Below are 24,986 nucleotides of genomic sequence, written 5' to 3'. Positions count from 1 at the left end.
TCTAGACTCTGGTTTCCAGTGTCTGCAGTCCTTGTTTTTACCCTGAAGTTAAAGTCTGTTTGTTTCCCAGTGTTAGGTCAGACTGATTCTATTTCTAAAATGGCATTTACAGAATTTTACATGGATTTATGCAGTTTTTGAGCAAAATAAAATGTAATGCTGTAAGTAGAAATTCACCCCACAAACCTGTGTGTACATGCACAGGGGAGACTGAGTGTGTGCATGTGGGTGTGTGTATGGGATTGTGTGTGTAATGGGGTATAAGGCTGTCAGTGTGAGTGTGTATGTGTGAGCGTATGAGAGAGGGTCTGCATGGGTGTGTGGGTCTGTAGGAGTGTGTTTGTGCACTTTGTGTTTGTGAGAGTGTATAGTGTGGTGGACTCACCTGTAGTGTGACACGAACCCAAGGTCCCCGTTGAGACCATCTCCATAGGTACTGAACTTGGCTATCAGCCTCTCCTTGGCCACTTTGCGTTGTTGCTTGCCCTAAAGTCTGCCTTGGAGGATGGTCACCTGAAGATCCGAGGCCGAATGTTCTGGACCACTAATGTTGTTAAATAGGGGCCAGCTGACATCCACAACAGAATCATCAGATTATATTTCAGAAAATAATGGAATTGCTAGACAGGTCTGACAAATGAGAGAAATGGTGAATACTTCAAGCCAAGAACATTTGGAAAATTATGATAGAAATGTTTTAAGCAAATGGAAGGGATGTGTAAGGAGAACAAATGATAGGATGGAGGGTGGGAGAGATTAACTTGCAGAAGACCTCATAGTACAAAAGGAAAGGTCATGATTACTATTGTGAAAAAAAACAGATTTGTTCAGAGTTGTTATGCATGATAGAATATTGAACAGTTGTGCCTAAAGGCAAATGTATGAAAAATGAGATTAATATTGCCACGTTAAGAAAAGGTTGACGGGGACAGAATTCACGTTGTGAAATTGTTGAACTTGATGAGTTGAGATAATGTATAGTGCCTATTGAAAAGATTGCACCTTGAGATTGCACCAACTTGAGGAATGAGATGCGTGTGCAAGAGCAAATTTGAGAATTAAAACGAGAAGCCACCAGAGACTTGTGGTCATTTTTCTAAACTGATTGGAGTTGCATAGTAATTGCATAAGAAGGTGAATGGAAAAGCTTTGAGGTGTTAGGGGTTATTGAAGAGTAGGCAGAGAAAACAGGTTCGGGGGAGATTTTTTGATGTGGAAGGTTTTGTGTTGAAGGGTCGGCCAAGGGAATCCTCTTGTGTTTCTGAGAAAGGCAGTAAATGTCGAGAGCAAAAGTTCAGATATGGTTGAGGTCCTGTCAAGTTTTGTCGGGGGATGAGGGGAGTGGAATTATCGAGAAAGTGCAAGGTATATCAGAAGCGTTGTTATGGAAGGCTGCATCATCAGAACAAATGTAATGAAACTGGGCTGAAATCCATACAGGAACAAGTTGAGTGAAATCATAGTCAAAGTAGCTGTGAGTGTCAGTGGGCTCATAATGGAGGCAGAGAAATTCCACATGGGAATCGACGAGTTGGAGATGGACTATATGAAGGTGAGAGAAGGGTGGAAATCGGAAGCAAGTTGATGGGAGTTTTCAAGTTTTTGGTGAGAGCAGGAAATTGCAAAGATACAATCATCAATGTTAATTGGGGGTGAAAAGTAGGATTAGAATAAGAAGTTCTACATTTCCTGCAAAAGAACAGGAAGAGCTGGACCCATGTGGCAGTCTCGCAATGATTAAGGTAATTCAACGGTTTAAAAAATAAATTGCTCAATGAGAGTGAGGATAGTGGTGGTGGATGGGGACTAGTTCAGCCTCATTCAAGAAAGGAGGGATGAGCCCTCAGTCATTATAGTGGGGAATGGTGTATGGAGTGCTTGGATGTTAGTGAAAAAGTGGTGGATAAGACCTGAAAACTTGTTGAAATGACACAGTTTGGAATTGGTGTCTGTAATGTGCTAGGATCACCACTGAAAGTGAAGATCATGTTTTCACGGCTATAATAGTCATAGCCAAACAGCAATGAGCCAAACTAAACCATTAGTGCATCCAAACACTCCATACAGTCATCACAAGAAGGCCTAGACAACATCAAGAACATAAACATAGACATGGGTGAAACAATGGTCTCATTTGATGTAATGACACTGTTCACTTCAATTGACAAAAGTCTAGCTTAAGAGACAATAGCTCCAACAGACAATACGACGGGGAACCTATCAACAAGGACTTCATCCTAAAACTACTAGACCTGTGTTTGATGATACACTTCACATTCAACAACCAAATATATGAACAGGTCACTGGAACACCAATGGGGTCACTTATTTCTGTGCTCATAGCAGAAGCAGTGATGCAAAGATTGGAACAAACAGCCCTCCCACAAATCCAGCTCAAACTCTGGATCAGATACGTAGATGACACTTTTGCTATCATTAAAAGAGCAGAAATTGAGAACACACCGGATTACCAACACCATATTCACAGGGGTCAGATTTATGAGTGAGGAGGAAACCAACAATCAACTCTAATTCCTGGATGTGATGGTACAAAGAACACAGAACGGTGCATGCACCACAAAGGTTGCATGAAAGCCCCACACACGTATCCAAGTCCTGAATTACAACAGCAACCGCCCATACACACACACGAGAAGCTGCATGAGGACCTTGTTCAAAAGGGCTACAGCGCACTGCAGCACACCAGACCTACGAAGGGAAGAAGAACACTCCTACAGATTATTCACTAAGAATAGATATTCACACAACTTCATCTGCAGATGCCTAAGAGACAAATGATGCAACAAGGACATGCCATGACCTCACTCACTTGCCATGCTACCTTACATAAAAAACATCTCAGAACTGACAGCCAGTCAGGCAGCATCTGAGGAGCAGGTGAGTTGACATTTCGGGCATAAGCCTTTCATCAGGAATCCCGAAAGGCAGCGCCTGAAACATCAACTGTCCAGCTCCTTGGATGCTGCCTGACCTGCTCTGCTTTTCCAGCATCACACTCTGACTGATTTCCAGCATCTGCAGTGCTCACTTTCTCCTCGGAAATGACAGCCAGATTTCATCAACTCCAGTTTGTGACAGCCCGTAAACAACTCACCAGGACAAAAGACCCTATACCCATCATGTACAAGACTAATGTAATTTACAAGATTCCATGAAAAGTCTGCATGAAACACTATACAGTATGGAAACAGGCCCTTTTGCCCAACAAGTCCACACCGACCCTCTAAAGAGTAACCCACCCAGACACTATATTTACCCTTGTCGAATGCACCTAACACTATGGGCAATTTAGTGTGGCCAATTCACATGACCTGCACATCTTCGGACTGTGGGAGGAAACCGGAGCACTCGGAGGAAAGCCTTGCAGGCATGGGGAAGAATGGAAATCGAACCCGGGTCGCCTGGCACTGTGTGGCAGCAATGCTAACCACTGAGCCACCGTGCTGCCCTATAGTCCAACTCATGTTTTCTGTTTTTACATTTTCTATGATTTCATTTTACTAAATCCTAATTGGCACAAAACAATTTGGATTGCTCTGTGTGGAGTTTGTACATTCTCCCCGTGTCTGCATGGGTTTCCTCCGGGTGCTCCGGTTTCTTCCCACAGTCCAAAGATGTGCAGGTCAGGTGAATTGGCCATGCTAAATTGTCCATAGTGTGAGGTGCGGGGGAATGGGTCTGGGTGGGTCGCTCTTAGGAGGGTTGGTGTGGACTTGTTGGGCCAAAGAGCCTGTTTTCACACTGTAGGGAGTCTAATCTAATCATTGCTAAATCCAAACCGCGATTTTAATAAATTCAACAGTTTTTTTTTAAACTATATGATTCGATGTGTCTGAAAGTGTGAGATAAAATCAGATTATCTGGGGGATGGTATCTCAAACACGGGCTGGGGAGGTGGGGTGGGATGAAGTTCTGAAGAAGGGTGACTGGACTCTGCTTTCTCCCCGCACGGTAGACAATCAGAGGGCTGGATGAATACAGCAGGTCAGGCAAACCCCGCAACATTGACTTCTCCACCACCTGATGCTGCCTGGCCTGCTGTATCCATCCAGCTTCCTGCTTGTCTACTTTGGATTCCAGCATTTGCAGTTTTTGTTTTGTCTTCTCCCCACAGATGCAGTCAGACCAGCTGAGTGTCGCCATCAATTTCCTTTCTGTTTGGTGTGAGCTGGGGTTTGGGGAGAGTGGTGTCTGGGCAAATGGGCAAGGTCTCTGGCGGAGGGTGGATGTGGATGGGCATCAGGGTAGGCGGAGTCTCTGGGCGCAGCCTGTGAGCGGGGTGGGGTTTCAGTCTGTGGGTGGGACTTATGGGGCAGCAGTAGGGTAGGTAGGCGGGGCCTGTGGGCATAACGACTGGACCTGGTGTTCGGTAAGCGGGTATGATTTGGAGATGCTGGTGTTGGACTGGGGTGTACAAAGTTAAAAATCACACAACACCAGGTTATAGTCCCAACAGGTTTAATTGGAAGCACACTAGCTTTCAGAGCGTCACTCCTTCATCAGGTGGTAGTGGAGGGCTCAATCCTAACACAGAATTTATAACAAAAATTTACAGTGTGATGTAACTGAAATTATACATTGAAAAATTGATTGTCTGTTAAGCCTTTCATCTGTTAGAATACCATAATAGTTTCGCTTGCTGCAACCGACAGGGTAGCCTTCGTTGTTCAATATTTCCCAGGAGCTGAAAAACTACGCCATGTTCTTCGTGACCTGCAACACATTGTCAATGAGGATGAGCACCTCACCAAGACCTTCCCCACACCTCCACTACTTGCCTTTAAACAACCGCCAAACAGATCATTGTTTGTAGCAAGCTGTCCGGCTCTCAGGACAGCTCCATACAACCCTGTCACTGTAGGCACTGCAAGACATTTCAGAGTGTGGACATAGATACCACCATTACGCGTGGGGACACCTCCCACCTTGTACATGGCAGATACTCCTGTGACTCAGCCAACGTTGTCTATCTTATACTTTATAGGCAAGGATGCCCGGAGGCATGGTACATTGGGGAAACCGAGCAAAGGCTACGACAACGGATGAATGGGCACCGCACAACAATCAACAGACAGGAGGGTTCCCTCCCAGTTGGGGAATACCTCAGTGGTCCAGGACATTCGACCTCGGACCTTTGGGTGACTATCCTCCAAGGCAGACTTCGGGACAGGCAGCAGCGAAAAGTGGCCGAGCAGAGGCTGATAGCTAAGCTCGGTACCCATAGGGAGGGCCTCAACCGGGACCTTGGGTTCATGTCACATTACAGGTGACCACCATTGCACTACACACACACACAGATACTCCTACATACACACTCTCACACACACACAGGCACTCCTATACACACATACACACATATACACAGACACGCACACACACCCTTACAGACACACACACTCCCACACTCACACATGCACCTCCTCACAGACGTAAGACACTCTGCACTCACTACACACACACATTCTCACACTCACAACCCCCAACCCAGACACACACACACAGACAAAGACCCACATGCACACATATATTTTGTGGGGTGAATTTGTACTTGCAGGGTTACATTGTATTTTGCTCAAAAACTGCATGCATTCATGTAGAACTCTGAGCTCAAAAACTGCATGAATTCATGTAAAACTTCGTCATCTCACTTTTTAGATTAGAATCAATCTAAACATCATGGCATAGACAGACAACACAGAGGGCTAACACCTTCAACATATTGTCTAGCTAACATCAATTGTTAACAGCTAACCTGAGAATGCAACTTTAAAACAAAAGGTTTTGTGATTTACACATGTAAGATGTGAAACTATCATGGTATTCTAACAGATGGAAGACTCAACAATCAATTTTTCAATGTATAATTTCAGTTACATCACACTGTAAATTTTTGCTATAAATTCTGTGTTTTAGGATTGAGCCCTCCACTACCATCTGATGAAGGAGCGACTTTTTCTATTTCAAAAATATACTTTATTCATGAAATAATTTGATGGTCTGTACAGTTGGTCATGCCATACATATGTAAACATTTGCATACAGAGATCAGAATTTATCATTTGTATATACTTTTATCAATCATATATCCATATATTCAGCTGAGGTGTCAGCGGAGCCCAAATGACCGCGTGGGCCCCCTGTTCTTCTTTAGGCAGGCCGATCTTACACGGTGGTCTTTCCCCACCGCGCCCTGGCAGCAGCTGCCCCAAGCTTCAGCGCGTCCCTCAACACGTCCTCCTGGACCTTGGAATGTGCCAGTCTGCAACACTCGGTCAGGGTCACTCCTTCAGCTGGAAGGTCAACAGGTATCAGACCAACCACAGAGAGTCCTTGATGATCCTCCAGGCACAGTTAATGTTCGTCTGGGTGTGAGTCCCGGGGAACCGGCCGCAGAGCACGGAGTCCCGCGGCACGGCGCTGCCCGGGACAAACCGCACCGAAAGCCGGTGCTTCCCCGATAACCCGGTGTGTGAGGTATAACTCGGGTCAGTGGGCGGGTTTCAGCAAGTGGGCGGAGTTGGGAATGGAGCTCGGGGAATGGGCGGAGCTTGAGCGCGAGAGTGGGCGGGGTTCCCCAGGTGGAGGTGAGCAGTTAGTGGGCGGAGTCTGGCTGTCGTGTCGGCTGTAGGAGGGAGGAGCCAGTGTGTAAAGGCGTCATCTCGGAGTGGGTGGGGTCTAAGGGAAGGCTTGTGAGCGGGGTCAGAGTGTGGGCCGGGCTATCCTGCGGTCGGCGCATAGGAGTGGGCAGGGCTATTGCGTGACGGTTTACTGGAGGGGCGTGGCTACCCTGTGGGGGTCGTCGGGGTATGGGCGGAGTCTGAGTGGGGGCAGGAACATCCAGTCAGTGGGCGGAGTCTGGGTAGGCGGGGAACACCCCATCGGTGGGCGGAGTCTGGGTAGGCGGGGAATACTCCGTCGGTGGGCGGAGTCTGGGTAGGCGGAAAACACCCGTCGGTGGGCGGAGTCTGGATGTAGGCGGGGAACACCCCATCAGTGGGCGGAGTCTGGATGTAGGCGGGGAACACCCCATCGGTGGGCGGAGTCTGGGTAGGCGGGGAACACCCTGTCGGTGGGCGGAGTCTGGGTAGGCGGGGAACACCCCATCGGTGGGCGGAGTCTGGATGTAGGCGGGGAACACCCCATCGGTGGGCGGAGTCTGGGTAGGCGGGGAACACCCCATCAGTGGGCGGAGTCTGGATGTAGGCGGGGTCTGGTAGTTGGTGGGACGCTGTCATGGCGGCTGCTGTGTTGCGGGTGAAACGGAAACGTGGTGCTGAGCCGGCCGAGGCGTTCCTCCTCGCCTGCAAGCGTTTGCGGGCTGCCGATGAGGCCGGAGCGCCTGACTGTGGGCAGCATGTGGTGCGGGCCTATTTCAAGTTGGCCGCCACCGTTGGCAGTCGGGTAAGGCCGCTCCGGGGGCCTGAGGTTGTTTCGTTGTTTGGGGCAAAAGTGTTTATTGACGAAAAACGGTGTTCAGCTGCTGTCCAATAAAAGCACTGTGTCTGTGAAATGAAGTAGAGTTAACTTTTCGAGTAAAGTCATAGAGATGTACAGCAGGGAAACAGACCCTTCGGTCCATCCTGTCCATGCTGACCAGATATCCCCAATCTAGTCCCACCTGCCAGCACCCGCCCCATGTCCCTCCAAACCCTTCCTGTTCATATACCCATCCAAATGCCTTTTAAATGTTGCAATTGTACCAGCCTCCACCACTTCGTCTGGCAGCTCATTCCGTTCACGTACCACCTTCTGTGTGAAAATGTTGCCCCTTTATATCTTTCCCCTCTCACCCTAAACCTATGCCCTCTAGTTCTGGACTCCACCACCCCAGGGAAAAGACCGTGGCTATTCACACTATGCATTCCCCTCATGACTTTGTAAACTTTGACACAGTCACCCCTCAAACTCCACTGTTCCAGGGAAAATAGCCTGTTCCGCCTCTCCCTATAGCTCTGACTTCAGAACTGCTCTGAAGAAGCGATGTACAGTATTTGACGGAAAGCGTTAACTGTTTCTCTCTCTGCATGCTGCCAAATTGTCTGAGTTTCTCTAGTGTCTGCTCTGTTTTATGTTGGAATTTTCAAGCAGCTGCCAGTACAGAAACATTGGAGCCTTGGCAGTAGAATCATACCCAGTAGCTATTTGAGTCTAGATTCTTATATGAGCAATGCTCTGGTGGTCCTGAGCCAGAGGGCAGCCTCTCGCCACTTTATTGAAAGCTCCTTGGATTGAGATCTGCCTGCAGCCACTTTCCATTCTCCTGTAATTGCACCCACACCTAACCTCTTCCATAAATCATTTCTTTGACCTGGGATACAGTCCCCTCCTGCATACTGATGCCAAGTACTCAAGCCAACTTGCTATTTCCATCAATATGGTTAAGCATTTCCCCAATAGTGACATTACTGGAGTCACCATCAAATGAATAAATGCTAGCAGGTCATTAAAGAAGGAAATCTTTCCTTTTTGAAAAAGTATGTAATTTTAGGATGTCTGTTGATGTGCCTGGTAAGATTTTAATGGGAATCGGCATCGTAGGCATGTTGTGACCATTGTACATCAATATTGTACTACCTGATTCCGTTATATCATACTTTGGCAATTCAATAAAATACCTGGTTTTATGGTTGCTCAGATGTTTGACATGAAAAAGCATAGCAGTTTTATTTACTTCCTGAGGAAACAATGAAGTGGAATTTACAAGAGGACTGGGGTGCAATCTTGATGAGAACCATTGACTGAAATTATTAAAGGTTAAGGAAGTTTTGAGAGAATATTTTCCTTTGCAGTTCCCTTTTATGTAAAAAAATTCATAAGCTGAAAGGATGTTTTAAGCTATTTCTGCAGTATTACTGGGGAAGTTTATATCCCGTGATCCTGTATGTAGCTTCATTTACAAAGTGAGCAAGGTCTGACATTTGGCTTCCATGGCTACCTGGTTTCTGAATTTAGAGAAACATTTTGCCATAAATAATCTAACTGGAGTTACCAGTCCAACAAGAATGCTGTTTTGAAAAATGTAGGGGGTGATGGACTCTTAGGGGAATGTAGCGCAAATAGACAAGTTTCTGGTATCAAGACAGGCTCTAATGTAATGAGGGGTATATCTGGTTACAAGCGATCGATTGTGATAGGGTACTCTTAAGTCAGAGGCACAGATAGACATTTCTGCAGCCAGCAGTGAAAAATCAGAATGGTGTTGCCTCCCTGGTGCCAGGATCAAGAATGTCTGAGTGCAGAATGTTCTCAAAGGGGAGAGGGACCAGCAAAAGGTCATTGTACCCATTGGAACCAATGACATAGGAAGGGAAAAGGATGGTATTCTGAAGGGAGAATATAGGAAATTAGGCAGGAATCTTAAAAGGATGTCCTCAAGGGTAGTAATATCTGGATTGCTCCCGGTGCTACAAGCTATTGAGGGTAGGAATAGGAGGATAGAGCAGATTAATGCGTGGCTGAGGAGCTGATGCCTGGGAGAAGGATTCACATTTTTGGATAAATGGAATCTCTTCTGCGGTCAACCTGTACAAGAAGGATGGATTGCACCTGAATTGGAAGGGGACTAATACACTGGCAGGGAGATTTGCTAGAGCTGCTCGCGAGGATTTAAACTAGTAAGGTGGGCCCCAGAGAGAAAGTGAGGAAAGTGATCAGAGACTGGTACAGTTGGGAAAAGAAACAAGTCAAACAGTCATGGACAAAGCAGAGAATAAGGTAGGATGATATATTAAACTGCATTTACTTGAATGTAAGAGGCCTAACAGGGAAGGCAGATGAACTCAGGGCATGGGACTGGGATATCATAGCAATTACAGAAATGTGGCTCAGGGATGGACAGGACTGGCAGGTCAATGTTCCAGTATACAAATGCCACAGGAAAGATAGAAATGGTTGGGGGGGCAAGAGAGGAGGGGGAGTGACGTTTTTGATAAAGGATAGTATTACAGTTGTACCGAGGGAGGATATTCCTGGGAATACATCCAGGGAAGTTATTTGGGTGGAACTGAGAAATATGAAAGGGATGATCACCTTATTGAGATTGTATTATAGGCCCTGTAATAGTCAGAACGAAATAGAGAAACAAATTTGTGAGGAGATCTCAGTTATCTGTAAGAATAATAGGGTAGTTATGGTAGGTGATTTTAACTTTCCAAACATAGACTGGGACTGCCATAGTGTTAAGGGTTTACTGTTAAGGACTGCCATACTGTTAAGGAGAGGAGTTTAAGTGTGTGCAAGAAAATTTTCTGATTCAGTCTGTGGATGTATCTACTAGAGAAGATGCAAAACATGACCTATTCTTACGAAATAAGGCAGGGCAGGTGACTGAGGTGTCAATGGGGGATCACTTTGGGGCCAGCAACCATAATTCTATTAGTTTTAAAACAGTGATGGAAAAGGATAGACCAGATCTAAAAGTTGAAGTTCTAATTTGGAGAAAGACTAATTTTGACAGTATTAGGCAAGAACTTTAAAAAGCTAATTGGGGGCAGATGTTTGCAGCTATTGGGATGGCTGGAAAATGGGAAGTCTTCAGAAATTCGATAACGAGAGTACAGAGACAGTATAGTTCTGGTAGGGTGAAAAGAAAGTCTGGTAGGTGTAGGGAATGCTGGATGATGAGAGGAGTTGATGTTTTAGTTAAGAGAAGGAAGTGTATGACCAGTATAGACAGGAGAGATTGAGTAAATCCTTAGAGTATAAAGGCAGTAGAAGTATACTTAAGAGGGCAGAGAGGTGGATGTGATCTATATAGACTTCAGTAAGGCGTTCGACAAGGTTCCCCATGGGAGATTGGTTTGCAAGGTTCGATCTCATGGAACACAGAGAAATTGGATATTTGGAGCCATTTTGGATACAGAACTGGCTCAAAGATAAAAGACTGAGGGTGATGCTGGAGGGTTGTTTTTCAGGCTGGAGGCCTGTGACCAGTGGAGTGCCACAAGGATCGGTGCAGGGTCAACTACTTTTTGTCGTTTATTTAAATAATTTGGATATGAACACAGGAGATCTAGTTAGTAAGTTTGCAGATGTTGGTGGTGTAGTGGGCAGCGAAGAAGATTGCCTCAGAGTACAACAGGATCTTGATCAGATGAGCCAATGGGCTGAGGAGTGGCAGATGGAGTTTAACTTAGATAAATGCGAGGTGCTACATTTTGGAAAAGCAAATCAGAGCAGAGCTTATATACTTAATAGTAAAATCCTGGGGAGTGTTGTGGTTCTGTTCGCCGAGCTGGGAATTTGTGTTGCAGACGTTTCGTCCCCTGTCTGGGTGACATCCTCAGTGCTTGGGAGCCTCCTGTGATGCGTTTCTGTGATGTTTCCTCCGGCATTTATAGTGGTTTGTATCTGCCACTTCTGGTTGTCAGTTCCAGCTGTCCGCTGCAGTGGCCGGTATATTCTCACAAACTTTGAAATCCTAGGGAGTGTTGCTGAACAAAGAGACCTTGGAGTGCAAGTTCACAGCTCGTTGAAAGTGGAGTCGCAGGTGGATAGGATAATGAAGAAGGCATTTGGTATGCCTTCCTTTATTGGTCAGAGTATTGAGTACAGGAGTTGGGAGGTCATGTTGCGGCTGTATAGGACATTGGTTAGGCCGCTTTTGGAATATTGCGTGCAATTCTGGTCTCCTTCCTATCGGAAGGACGTTGTGAAATTTGAAAGAGTTCAGAAAAGATTTACAAGGATGTTGCCAAGGCTGGAGGATTTGAGCTACAGGGAGAGGCTGAGTAGGCTGGGATTTTTCCCTGGAGCATCGGAGGCTGAGGGGTGACCTTGCAGAGGTTTATAAAATCCTGAGAGACATGGATATGGTAAATAGACAAAGTCTTTTCCCTGGGGTAGGGGAGTCCAGAACTAGAGGGCATAAGTTGAGGGTGAGAGGGGAAAGATATAAAAGGGACCTAAGGAGCAACTTTTTCACACAGCGGGTTTTGCATGTATGAATGAGCTACCAGAGGAGGTGGTGGAGGTTAGTACAGTTGCAACATTTAAAAGGCATTTGGATGGGGATATGAATAGGAAGGATTTACAGGGATGTGGGCCAGGTGCTGGCAAATGAGACTAGATTAGGTTAAGATATCTGGTCGGCATGGGTGAGTTGGACCGAATGTCTGTTTCCATGCAGTACATCTCTATGACTTTATGGTGTTGGCTTGCATAATTTTTTTTCTCATGTCAAAATCAAAATTCTCTTCTACTTATTAAACAAAGACTATTTTGAACAGTGAGCTCCTGAACTTGGATGTGAATTAATTTGCATGCAAGCAATTAAAAAAAAATGCTGTCAGAAGCTTAGTAAAAGCGGAGGCAATGAATTCAAATTGCTGTGGAAAGGAAGGCAGATATAACAGCATTGTTGGAGACAGAAAAGCAACTAACATTTGGACTTCAATGTGACTGTCTGCGATTGCACAGACACCCCTTTGCTTAACTGGCATTGTTAGACCAGCTGCTTTTCTTCAGCACTTTGTTTTTATATTTGTTGTTCAACATTTGCTGAAACCACTTTTATGTGAGGATTCATCTCTCGTACTTTCTCTGTAGGATGCTCCTGTGAAAGCAGTACTCTCAAAAGACAAAGCTTTACTGGCCCTTAAACCTTCTGACACCAGTGTTCGGCGTGTCCAGATGTGTGCACGAGCATCTCGCAAGGCAGCCAGTGAGAAGAATCGGTACAAAGTTATTGCTAGCCATAGAACAAAATTTTCAACAGAGTTTTCTGAATCTCAGTCAGATGATGTGAAGTGTGCGCACCAGGCTGGAGCAGAAACCTTCGGAGATCGGTGTGAAGAAAATGGAGATAGCTGGAAGGTAATGTATAGTGGCTCTTATTAAAGACAACTACATTGAAAATTGCTTGCCTAATGAGCAATAGTTGATATGAGACACTGTTGTAAATGGAAATAACTGTTTACCAGTAATCTGGCAATTCCCTTCTCCTAATATCTTCTGCTTGTGAATTATAAGAAGCTCTGCTGCATTAATTATTCTTTTGTTCCCTAGGTTACTCTTATTTTTAGTTTTTGGATGTTATCATGCCAAAATACATTTAAATGGCTGGCAATGGCCTTTCAGCATCATCTGCAAGCAGGAATTCTTGTGTTCAGGCAGAGAATGTCAAAGAGCCCATGTGACTGTGGAGTGGATATGTGGTTTCCAGTTAAACTTATCTGAATCTCGTATCCATAAACCTGCACACTCTGGCTTGAAAGAAATTAAATAGAAATAATTAGAAAGCCAACCATTGTCCTCTTCCTTGTCCTGTTTTAGCTCGAGAATTCACAAAAGTCAAGTTAATTGTAATTTAGTATTCAATTTGACCTGTTCATAGATCACTAGTTTCACTTGAACTGAAGTTGACAGCTAAGCTCATTCTTTTTCGTCATTGACCAAATTTTAATGCCTCCTGGAGCAAGATAATAGGAGGTAATCTGATATAATGAGGGCACTGTGGAAAGTCAGAAAACAGATATCGGGCTGTTTCTTAGGATTGAATTGTCTGAAGAGAAAGTAAGGTCTTCAGCTATGAAAAGCAGCGACTGAAAGGAAATTTTGTAAACATGTTAAACATATAATAGCACTGAAAAGATGAATATGGAGGATAACATTCAAATTATTGTAATAAAACTTAAGCATTAATCAGAAATGATTAATGTAAAGAATGACCTGGAGTTGGAATGACCTTCTGGATGAGATGCAGAGAAAAAGTTTTTTATAATGATTTAAGTCAGTTAATTAGTTAGTAATTAAAAGTATTTTGCTCTGGAAGGATGAAATATTTTGGAATTAGTTTTCCTTACTTGGGAGAATTAAAGGAAGATGACAGGGAGAGGAGGGAATGGTGTTTTGTATGGGAGGGAAGGGAATGAAGAAAATAAGCTGAAGAAATGGCTTATGTAAACTGTTTGTTCTGTAGTCTTTTAACAGTACTGAGGCCCGGTGGGGTTCATTGATATATTTCTGATCTAGCTTAAATTGTTTTGAACATAAGTTCATAACCCTTTTAGAAATACATTTTGATGATTCTTGTCTTAAAGGAAACATCCCTTAGATGTAACAAAGAAAACGTTGAATCTGCAGCAGAAATCCAAGTGTTTGATATTGTCCAGCATGATGAGCGACTTGAAAAGTATGAAGAAGACTCTGAGCACAAACTTCCTAAGGTGGGGCCAGGAACTTGTGAAATTATCTGTTAACTTCTGCTTTCAGTGAATAGTTGAATCAAACAGTACATGATCTACCTAGGCCAGCTTTCTCCGCAATTAATTCCACTCTGCCTCTCATCTGCACAATTCTGAAAATAAAAATTAGGACCAGGAATAGGTAATCCAGCCCTTTTGAGTCTGCTCTGCCATTTGATACAATTATGGCTGACCTCAATCTCTACCTCAGATCCACTTTCCTGCACTCTTTCCATAACACTTCAACCCATTTCCAATCTTAAAAATCTGTCTACTTTCTTCTTTAAATTTGTCAAAGTCCCAGAGTCCACTGCATTTAAGGGTAGTGAATTTCATAGAGTTCCTCCAGTGTGAAAACAGGCCCTTCAGTTCAACAAGTCCACACCGACCCTCTGAAGAGTAACCCACCCAGACCCATTCCCTTACATTTACCTGTGACCAATGCACTTAACCTATATATCCCTGAACACTCTGGACAATTTAGCATGGCTAATCCACACTAATCTGTACAATTTTGGACTTTAGGATGAAACCAGAACACCGAGGAATCCCATACAGACAGTCGCCCGAGACTGGATTTGAACCCGATCCTGTGCGTTGTGAGGCAACAGTGCTAACCACTGAGCCACCTTGCCACCCCAACAGATTCCACGGATTCATGGCCCTTGGAAATAAGTAATTTCTCCCCACCTCTGTTTTAAGTCTGCCACCCCTTATCCTAAAGCTATGAGCTTTTGCACTGGATTGCCCTATATGAAAAAAACATCCTTTCTACGTCTACTTTGTCAATCCCCTTTAATATCTTGTATTCCTCAATTAGATCTCCCCTTCTATCTCCCAGAGAATATTTCTTCATTAGACAAATCTCTCATCTGTGGAGTTAATGCAATGAACTTCTTCTGAATTGTCTCCAGTACAACTACACCCCTTCTCAAGGGCATCAAAGCTAAAAGCACTGCTCCAGTTGCAGAGTCACTCATGATCTGTACAGTTGCAGCAACACTTACCCACTTTTATACTTCATTCCTTTCACAATAAATGCCAAAATTCCATTTCCCTTCCTTACACCTGCTGTACCTGCATAGTTTTCTGCAATTCATTCACAAGGGCATGCACATTCCTCTGCATCAAAACACTGAAATTTCTCTCCATTTAGATAATTTGCCTTTCCATTCCTCCATCCGAAGTGGATAACTTTACACTTATCCAGATTAACCTTCATCTGGCAGATATTGGCACATACATCTAACCTTTCCATATCCATTTGTAAATTTATTCATTGCAATGTACTTTCTACCAATTTTAGTGTCATCTGCAAATTTGGCTGTAGCATGTTATACCCTCCATCCAAGTCATAGTTGAGGCTCAAGGACTGAACCTGTGGTATCTTGCCAACCAGAAAAAGGCCATTTATCCTGACTCTGCTTTCTGATGGTTAGCCAATCCTCAATCCAAGCTAATAAATTACTGCTATCCTCATTGAACTTGCCTTGTGTTTTCACCTTTTGTGTGGTACCTTATCAAATGCCTTCTGGATGTCCAGATACATTTTATCTGCCAGATCCCCATTATTCATATTGCTTCGTGTATCTTCAAAGAACTCTCTCAAAATAGTCAAATATAATTTATCCTTCATAAAACAATGCTGATTATGATGGATTATATTTTGACCTTTTGAACTGTCCTGTTATTACTTCCTTAATGGATTCTAATAACTTCTCAGCAACAGATGTTAAACTAACTGGTCTGCATTTTCCTATTTTCTGCCTCCCTCCATTTTTTGAACAATGCTTTATATTAGCATTTTTCCAAACTCCTTTTCTACATCCAAGGAGTTTTGCAATATTGTAACTAATGGATTCACTAATTCTGCTGCCATTTCCTTTAAAACCCTAGCTTATGGGCCATCTGGCCCTGGGGACCTTCAGTTCTAATTTTTTCAGAAGAATCAGTTGAAAATAATTGTGCCTCACAGTGTGTTCTAACTTGATCCGTCATCAACTCAGCAAAGTTGTGGTTATGGAAGGTAGCAATTACTCCCAATATTAAGCCAACCAGAATCCTGCTTTCAACCTCTCATTAACATGCGACTTCTGCTCATATAGCATTTACAGCAATATTTGCAAAATGAATTTCCCAAGTGGCGATTGTTCTAAATGCTTCCCTTTCTATAATCTCTGCATCATGTGTTACTATTGGGATGGTACGAAAGTGCTCTGTGAAAACTGAATCAAACTATTGATTTAGTGATTCTGCCATTTCTGAGTTCACACCATTGGGAGTTTTACCCCTTGTGAAATACTTACTCAGCTCCACTTTGAAAGTTGTTTTGAAATCTGTTGCTCGCACCTCTTAGGTGGATCACAACTTTTTTGGGTAAAGTTTCCTTCTTTACTCTATAAATGCCTCCTTTGTCTTCTGTTCCAAGGAAATGATCCCAACTTTGCAGCCTCCAAATTACTGAAGACTTTCAATCCTGAAACTATTCTAATAAATATCTGTGCACCCCCTCCATGTCCTTGGTATCCTTCCTAATATGTGGTATCCAGACTGTGACAGAGTACTCCAGTTGAGGTCCAACCAGTGATTAATAGAGGTTAAACCTAATTTTCATGCATTTCTTTGTAGGAGCTGGTCTGTGTGCTTGCTTGAGACTTGTTCTTCGGCTGTTCTCAATTGGTTATTTAATTTTAAAAAATCATCTTGCAAATATTGCTGTAAGTGCAATATGAGCCGAAGTTATATGTTAATGAGGTTGAAAGTAGGATTCTGGTTGGTTTAATATTGGAGTAATTGCTACCTTCCATAACCACAAGTTTGTTGAGTTGATGACGGATCAAGTTAGAATACACTGTGGGGCACAATTATTTTCAACTGGTTCTTCTGAAAAAATTTCCAAGGCTACTTGTTGGTTTTCAGGCATTATTTTTCCATTCTCTCAAACTAATGTTGGATGATGCAGTCATGTGGTAACATTGCCTTCTGTATTTGTGTTAATGTATGGATTCACATAAATAGAATAAAATGATTTCTCAATCTCCTCAATTTCAACTGTCCCATTACATTTAAAATCACAACATACAGGGAAAGTATTGATTTCCTAGAAAGCACAATATTTAATTAGACATAAGTTGGCAACAAAAGGTCATTTTCAAAAGAACTAACAAAATTCAACACACTTGCCAGACTGTTGAGAACTGGTTCATGAATTTCCATTACAAGTTCGCGAAGTTGGAACACTTTTTAACCAGATAGTTAGTATCCTCCTTACTGTCTCAGATCCAAATCTTGGCTTAAACTTAACAATTAACACAATGTTTTTTAAAATGACATCCACAGCCTTTGTCCTCCTATTGTAGATATGCAGCCTTAGGCTATAATTATTAGTGTTTTCAGGTTTTCCTGCCTCCCAGTTAGATGAGTGTCCCTTTGTTGAAAGGTTTAAATGTTTTTATGATTCTTCCTTTCTTTGCCACTTCATTTTTTCTTCTCCATCTCCCTTGCAGGTTTCCTTAACCCATGACCATAGCCTCCCTCTCTCCCACTCCCACCTGCAGCCCCTCTCTCTCCCACTATCACCCGCAGCTTCCCCCGCTGTTCACCATCTCTGAAGCTTCCATCTCCCTGATCCCTTTGCAGCCTCCCTGTCTTGCCCAGCATTTATATCTTCTTGCCTCAAAGCCTGCCAGCCTTCCACAGGTTCCCTGTCACTTCACAACCCTTAGAAGTTTATTTTTCTAAAACCCTGGATATGTTGCTCAGCTGCCACAGCAAAAAAGGGGTTTCTGGCTTATTCTCCCAGCCTCCACTAAAAGATGACCAGCTCTTCACCAATAAAGGCCCTTTCCTCGCTCTTTATTGGTGAAACTGTCAGCAGCAAGGACAGGAGAGAACTGTCCTTCCATTCTGTTTATAAAGGTGACATTTTCCTGACTGGGTCCCCCGAATTGAATTTTCTCAGGTGTTTTGGGGACAAATTTGCCCGACATCTCATTGTACTTTATATGCTGTGAAAGGAAATTATTTTCAGCTCAGCTGGTTAGTAAGGGGCTGGAGCTGCATATTCAATACAGTGAGGTGCACTGACTGACATGTGAGTAGACTTTGAATAGGTTAGGATTTTATTAGCTGGAGTTCAGAAGAATTAGGGGCATCTCATAAAAACCTATAAAATTCTAACAGGGCTAGACTGAATAGGTGCAGGAAGGATGCTCCCCATGGCTGGGAGCCCAGAACTAGGGATCACAGTCTAAGGATTGACTGAGATGAAGCAAAGTTCCTTTACCCAGAGAGTTGGACAATCCGCCATGATTGGGCTCAAAGGGCCAAATGCCTTATTCTTGCTTCTACTTCCTGTGTTTCTGTGTTTGTTTCAGGCTTTGATCAAAAGTCAATCAGCCTGACAATAGATGCCATTGGTCCATTTGTTCCACCACCAAGTAGTAACAGCAATGTGCACCATCTACTAGTAGCTCTGCAGAAATTCAACAAGGTTCCTTAGGCATCACCTTCCAAACCCATGATCACTACCACCTGGAAGGATAAGACCAGCTGATAAATGGGAAGACTTCTTTCAAGCTAGTCAACATTCTGACTTGGACATATGTTCCCTGCCTGTCACTGGGTCAAAATCTGGATCTCGCTCTGTCACTACATTGTGGATCTATCTACACGAAATGCACTGCAACCGTTCAAGAAGATAGCTCATTACTTTCTCAAGGGCAACAGCATAGGCATTTAATACTGGCCCAACCAGTTATATGCACATCCTTGGAGTGAATTAAAAAAGAATCTGATACATCCCATCTATAGCATGTCCTAATTTGGAACTAATACATGAGGAAAGGTATGATCATGCTTGCATTCTCATTTCTATTTGTGGAATAGTGTGAAATTATGGCAAACCAGCACATACAGGACCAGGGATGTGCCGTTTGATTAAGAGGTCCACACAATCAATGTAAAAACACACATGAAGTAATGCACATTGCTGTTACATTTTATTTACAGCATCAATCACCGAGATAATAATGTAAACTTGCCTTAAACTTACCTGCAGGGAGCCTTCTCACTCTCACCTTAAGCTGACTACTGTCACATTGTAGAGATCATGATAATTCAGTGAATTTCCAGTATGAAGTTTTATAATTTTTGCTGGTTTATCGAGAGTACCGGCTCATAAGGTCACAGTTAAAACCAAGTTTGCTGTGGTTTGGAACTTAATTGATTCCCATACATTGTTTAGCAAAAAAGAGCTGCTGATGCTTTAGACAAAAGGGGTTTTATCGTATTAACAGTGAGGAGCTTTGCATAGTTTGATGATAGTATTCTTCCCTGTTTACCAGCTTTGGATGTGATCTCCTTGTTTTCCATTCTTCCTGCCCCCTGTGGTAGTTACACTTTGCTATCATGTTCTAACAAAATGTATTAAGAAGAGACATTAACAAGAATGACAGAATTTGCAGCTATAAGAGCAATATTCTTAGGTGATTTTACCCCTTTTTGAACTCCACTGTGACTGCATAGGCCAATATTTAATGCACTTTTCAAATTGCTTTGGAGAAGGTGGTAAGCTGACTTTATAAATTGTTGGAGTCCTCATGAGCAGGGATACCCACAGTGCTATTATGAAGGGAGCTCTAGGACTTTGATCCAGCAACAGTGAAGAAACGGTGGTATAATCCCGAGTCAGAATGGTATGTAACTTGGAGGCGATCTGTGGTCGGTAGTGTGTACCAAAGCATTAATATAGGAGGAAGTGAGGACTACAGATGCTGGAGATCCGAGTTGAGAGTGTGGTGCTGGCAAAGCACAGCAGGTCAGGCAGCATCCAAGGAGCAGGAGAATCGACGTTTTGGGGATGAGGCGCTCCTCAGGAATGAGGCATTATAATCAGTTATATGCCACTGTAACTGAAATGTTTTCTTCAATGAATAATCATTTCAGGTCATCCCATCATTTTACATTCAAGATTTGTTCCATTTTAGGATCCTGACCTGGTGCAGGATGACACTGAGATTCTGTGTAATTCTGTAAAAATGATCCGAGAGAAGCTTGTGGTGTCAGACTCTGGTCCAGGAACAGAGCATCGAGAGAATATGGAGGAGTACGTTTATGACATATACTATACTGACAGCTGCATTACAGGAGATGAAATTCAGGGTATTCTGTCAGTGATGCCATGTTATGAAGAGAATGAACTGGTGAGTTATGCAGTCTAACTTTGTCTTTGCTTTCAAAGTTAATTTAATAATAATTATTGTCAAATGTTTCTGTTGTGTTCAATCAAGACAGTATTTCTAAACACCATCCTTTGTGTGAATTCTAAAAATAAGAACTGAAAACTGTTTGTGTGGTGATTCTGCGTTTTCTGTTGTAATCAATAGCCCTTGGGCATTGAGTGTTTGTGTGCAGACTAATAGGCATCTTTGTAACCTGGGAAATGGTATACAAACTGGTTATGTTCTTAGTACAATGTGTAACGTTGCTTGTTACAGGTTGTCGATGAAATGATTGCAGATGAAGCATATGAGGATGAGGATGATGAAAATGAAGAAAATAATTGGCGGAATGATTACCCAGATGAGGATTCATCTGAAAGTTATTGGAATAGTGAAGATAATTCAGAGGAGGAAGATCATAACCACAGGCAATGTATCAACGATGATGAATCTGATTAATTTTCATGCTGGTGACATTATATTTATCTATTTCATGTATGAACGGTAAAAAGCTACATTCAACTTAATGAAAGTATTCCTGATCCATTGCAGACTAAAACACTCTCTTGTCTCAATATATGCTTATGAAAGTTTCCTGCATCTAAAATTGTAATAATTTAAGTAGAGTCCATACTTAGAGGGGTTTTTTTTAGCCTCACGTTGGAAGATTAAGAAAGTCTTAAGAAACACAATTTATCTACCGGTCTTAAGGTGAGAGATTGATATCCACTTGTTTGCAATTCTCAACTGGGATGCAGTTCCGGAGGCAGTCTTGTGAGCAGTGCTATTGTACCATGGCCATCTGCAACTCGTAAGCATGGATATTGAGTCTGAAAATGCACCATTTAACCTGATTCAGTTTCCTTTTATTTAGCCTATTTTCTATCCATGCTAATAAAGCACCCCCATAACATAAGTTCTTATATAGTAACCTCCTTTGTGGTAGCTTACCAAGTGACTTTTGGAAATTCAAATTTATAATATCTCCTCATACCCCTTTATTCACCCTGCTTGTTTTATCCCGAAAGAACACTAATAAATTTGTTAAAGCGTAATTTTCATTTCACAAAACCATGTTGACTCTGCTTGATGGTATTAAAGTTTTTTTCTAAATGTCCTGCTATATTTAGTAATGGAATGTAGCATTTTCTCACATTCATGATTGTCTGTTCTATTCAAATAGTAAAAGGGATATCTTCATTTATATTTATTCTTTCTTTCACCTTGCTGGCTTATGTGGAAGATGTTTTTGATTTTAGGTGAAGTGAACAGGCTTTTTAAAAACCGTATTTGAACAGATACCCATTTATACATTTAAATTTGTGTCTCAGCATACCTTCAGGGGAATGACCGTTGTTAATCCAAAATTTTTATTTAATAGTCAAACAGCCCTTTTGCTGTCATAACATAAGTAAACTTTTTTGAAAAGAATATAATACACTCCCACCATGTACAAAATAGTGTGCTATGTATACCCTGGGCAATCCTAATATCTCACTAAATGATTCCTGCTGGCAAAGTGAGAGTACATTCTGCTTTTTATGCCGAGAGTTGAAATCCAATTATTTAGTAGATTAGATTAGATTACTTAGTGTGGAAACAGGCCCTTCGGCCCAACAAGTCCACACCGATCCTCCAAAGAGCAACCCACCCAGACCCATTCCCCTACATTTACCCTTTCACCTAACACTACGGACAATTTAGCATGGCCAATTCACCTAACCTGCGCATCTTTGGACTGTGGGAGGAAACCGGAGCACCCAGGTGAAACCCATGCAGACATGGGGAGAATGTGCAAACTCGTTAGTAATAGTCACAACATATTTTGTCTCATAATTTGAAAAGGTTTTAATGTGACTTTCCTCTACACCCACAACAGCATTTGTGTAGTAAAGCTAAACTGAGTAGTCATCTGAGTCGTGGTCCAAAATATTTTTTCTCTTTTTTTTTTAAACCCTTTTTTGTGTACTTGAGGTTGATGGAAATAAGTACATTTAAGGCTTAGATTGAAACTGAGGTGGTTCAGGGCAATTGGTGTTTATGAAGTTCTGCCATCTTGCTGACCCCAAAATTGAAAACTTAACTTTTTGTTAAAGAACTACTTCATTAATGAAGTTTTGTTTCTGTGGGATTAAGTCGTTAAAATTTGAAATATATTCCAAAACTAGTTATACACAAACAGTTATCTGAAAGTCTGAAATTGTAGCTTCATTTTCTGTAAATTGGATTTTCCACAATCAAAAAGAAAATACCACACATAACAGTATGAGTGACCAAATCTGTGAATCATAAGGATGACCAAATTGACAAAACATTGCTGGGAGCAACTGTTGGTTTATTGCCGTGGCACTACCACCCATGTTTATGGCTGTGCAATGATGCAAACATAGTCTAAACCAAGTAACCACAAAGAAGGAAATTTTGGAAATACTCCTGTATCACTGCAAGTGAAAACGTTGGGCAAGAAAAATATTCTAGCATATTGTTTGGCAATAAAATATTCCAATCCAAGCTACAGAACTATTAAACAACATTTTGTGTGTGGCTGCAACTTTCCCTAACAATCCAGTACCTTGACAGGAACAGGGTGAGCCACTGATTCCGTAGAAATGTAAAGAATCTTTTATTTGCCTCTAATCTACCACTTTTTTTCCCAATGAGCTTTTGCTAGATTGACTTAACATTTGGGTTTAAAAAATATAATTGAATAAATATTTTTAACATTGTTAAAGTGAAACTAGCTACTTTTTCTGTAATAAACATCATGGACTGTGTATATATGTCATGGTGTAAAGCACAGCAAAACATAAATTCACACATTTAATGCTAATCAGTTTATTCAGTCTGACATCAAACTCAGGTATTGCAGCTGTGAGGAATTTAGTTTGTAATTTCCTTGTCAACTCTGTTCATCCACTGTGCCAGTATTTGTCACAATTGGACTGTGATCTTTGTCGATCTTGACGCAGTAAAATAACAGCTGCAAGCTTTTACATGTTTTAGCTGTGGAGAAAAGTAGTTCTCATTCAAACCACACACATTGGAAAAATAATCAAGTTATCTAGTCAAATTAAAAATTTCCATTTATGTTTGCCAATTTCAATCTTCCACATCTCTAATCTCTATCTCCCAGTTCTGAAGCCCCCTAAAAATCTATTTTTCTGACTCTTGCTTCACAAGCCCTATCGTAGCCCAAGGCTGGAATTGAACATGGGTCCCTGGTACTGTGAAGTAGCAGAGCTAATCGCTGTGCCACTCTAATCCATCATAGTTGGACAGGTTGCTAAATTAGTTTCAGGAAAGGAAGGACTTTTTTGTGAAGCTTTGAAGATGGTAAAATTGGGAGCAAAGTAGTTGTTTTATGCTTTGAATCATGTTGCATGGACACTAACTATATTTTCCCAGTAGCACCATCCATTACTGCGAGACAGCTTAAAGTGTTATAGTCATTGAAGTGATTTTGAACTATTGCAACAAAGTTGTAAGATGTGACTCAATTTGTAACTTGACACCGACCAGGTAAAAATATCTCTCATGATTGGCACCCCATTTTTATCTCATCCTCAACATTCACTTCCACCAACATAGCACTGTGTACCATCTTTAAGGTGCACTGCAGCAACTCACCAAGGCTTTTCCCACAGAAACTTCCTATGTTTCTTTGTTACCTAGAAGGATTATAATAATGGATGCACAGGAATGTCACTACCTGCAAGTTGCCCTCCATGGCGCGCACAGTTCCTGATTTGGAACTATGTTGCTGTTCCTTCATTGTAGCTGGATCAAAATCAACACTATCAAGTGTACCTAAACCACATGAACTGCAACGATTCAAGAGGTGGTGAATGGGCACTAACTATTGATCTAGTCAGCGATGCCCACGTTACATGAAAAAACATTGAGTGTAGGACATGGGATGTCATGTTGCAGCTGTACAGGACTTGGTGAGGCCACTTTTAGAAGACTGCGCTGTACAATTCTGGTCACCCTTCTTTAGGAAGGATGTTGTTACACTTAAGTGGGTACAGAAAAGATTTACAAAAATGTTGCTGGAGCTGGAGGGTTTGAGTTATAGGGAGAGGCTGAATAGGTTGGAACTTTTCTGTCTTCCCCCCCCGGGGCATCAGAAGTTGTGTGGTTACTTTAGAGGTTTATAAAATTAAGGGGCATGGATAGGGTGAATAGTTAAGGTATTTTTCAGAGGGTGGGGGAAAATCCAAGACTGAAGGGCACAGGTTTAAGGTGAGAGGGGAATGATTTAAAAACACCCTGAGGGGTAATCTTTTGTGGAGAGGGTCGTACATGGTTGAAACGAGCTGTTAGAGGAAGAGATGGAGGTGGCTATAGTTACAACATTTAAAAGGCATCCAGATGAGGGTAAGAACGGGAAGGGTTTTGAGGGATATGGGCTAAATGCTGGCAAATGGAACTAGGTCAGATTGACATGTCTGGTCAGCACGGCCGAGTTGGACCAACGGTCTGTTTCTGATTACTAAAAGTTTACCTTTGAGTCAGAAACTTTCAAGTCACACTCCTCCAATTCTTGCACATTAAAATGAAG

General features: G+C 42.3%; 1 protein-coding gene across 9 annotated transcripts in view; it reads left to right on the top strand.

Moving 5' to 3' along the window:
• Positions 1-7,217: 7,217 nt before the first annotated feature.
• slc7a6os (solute carrier family 7 member 6 opposite strand) overlaps positions 7,218-24,986 on the top strand; it is a 44,687-nt gene continuing 26,918 nt past the window's right edge. For 5 of the 9 annotated variants that reach the window (XM_072547737.1, XM_072547736.1, XM_072547730.1 and 2 more), the window contains exons 1-5: positions 7,218-7,422; positions 12,568-12,834; positions 14,061-14,186; positions 20,192-20,407; positions 20,702-20,853. In XM_072547737.1, the coding sequence (XP_072403838.1) occupies positions 7,255-7,422; positions 12,568-12,834; positions 14,061-14,186; positions 20,192-20,407; positions 20,702-20,853 (929 nt within the window). In that variant the 5' untranslated portion in view covers positions 7,218-7,254. Of the gene's footprint in view, positions 7,423-12,567; positions 12,835-14,060; positions 14,187-20,191; positions 20,408-20,701; positions 20,859-24,986 lie in introns of all 9 variants that reach the window. The other 4 variants (XM_072547732.1, XM_072547734.1, XM_072547733.1 and 1 more) reach the window with 1 other exon arrangement.

This window comes from Chiloscyllium punctatum, chromosome 26 (assembly GCF_047496795.1).
Source record: "Chiloscyllium punctatum isolate Juve2018m chromosome 26, sChiPun1.3, whole genome shotgun sequence".
Taxonomy (NCBI): Eukaryota; Metazoa; Chordata; class Chondrichthyes; order Orectolobiformes; family Hemiscylliidae; genus Chiloscyllium; species Chiloscyllium punctatum.
This window is presented reverse-complemented; position numbering and strand designations above follow the sequence as displayed.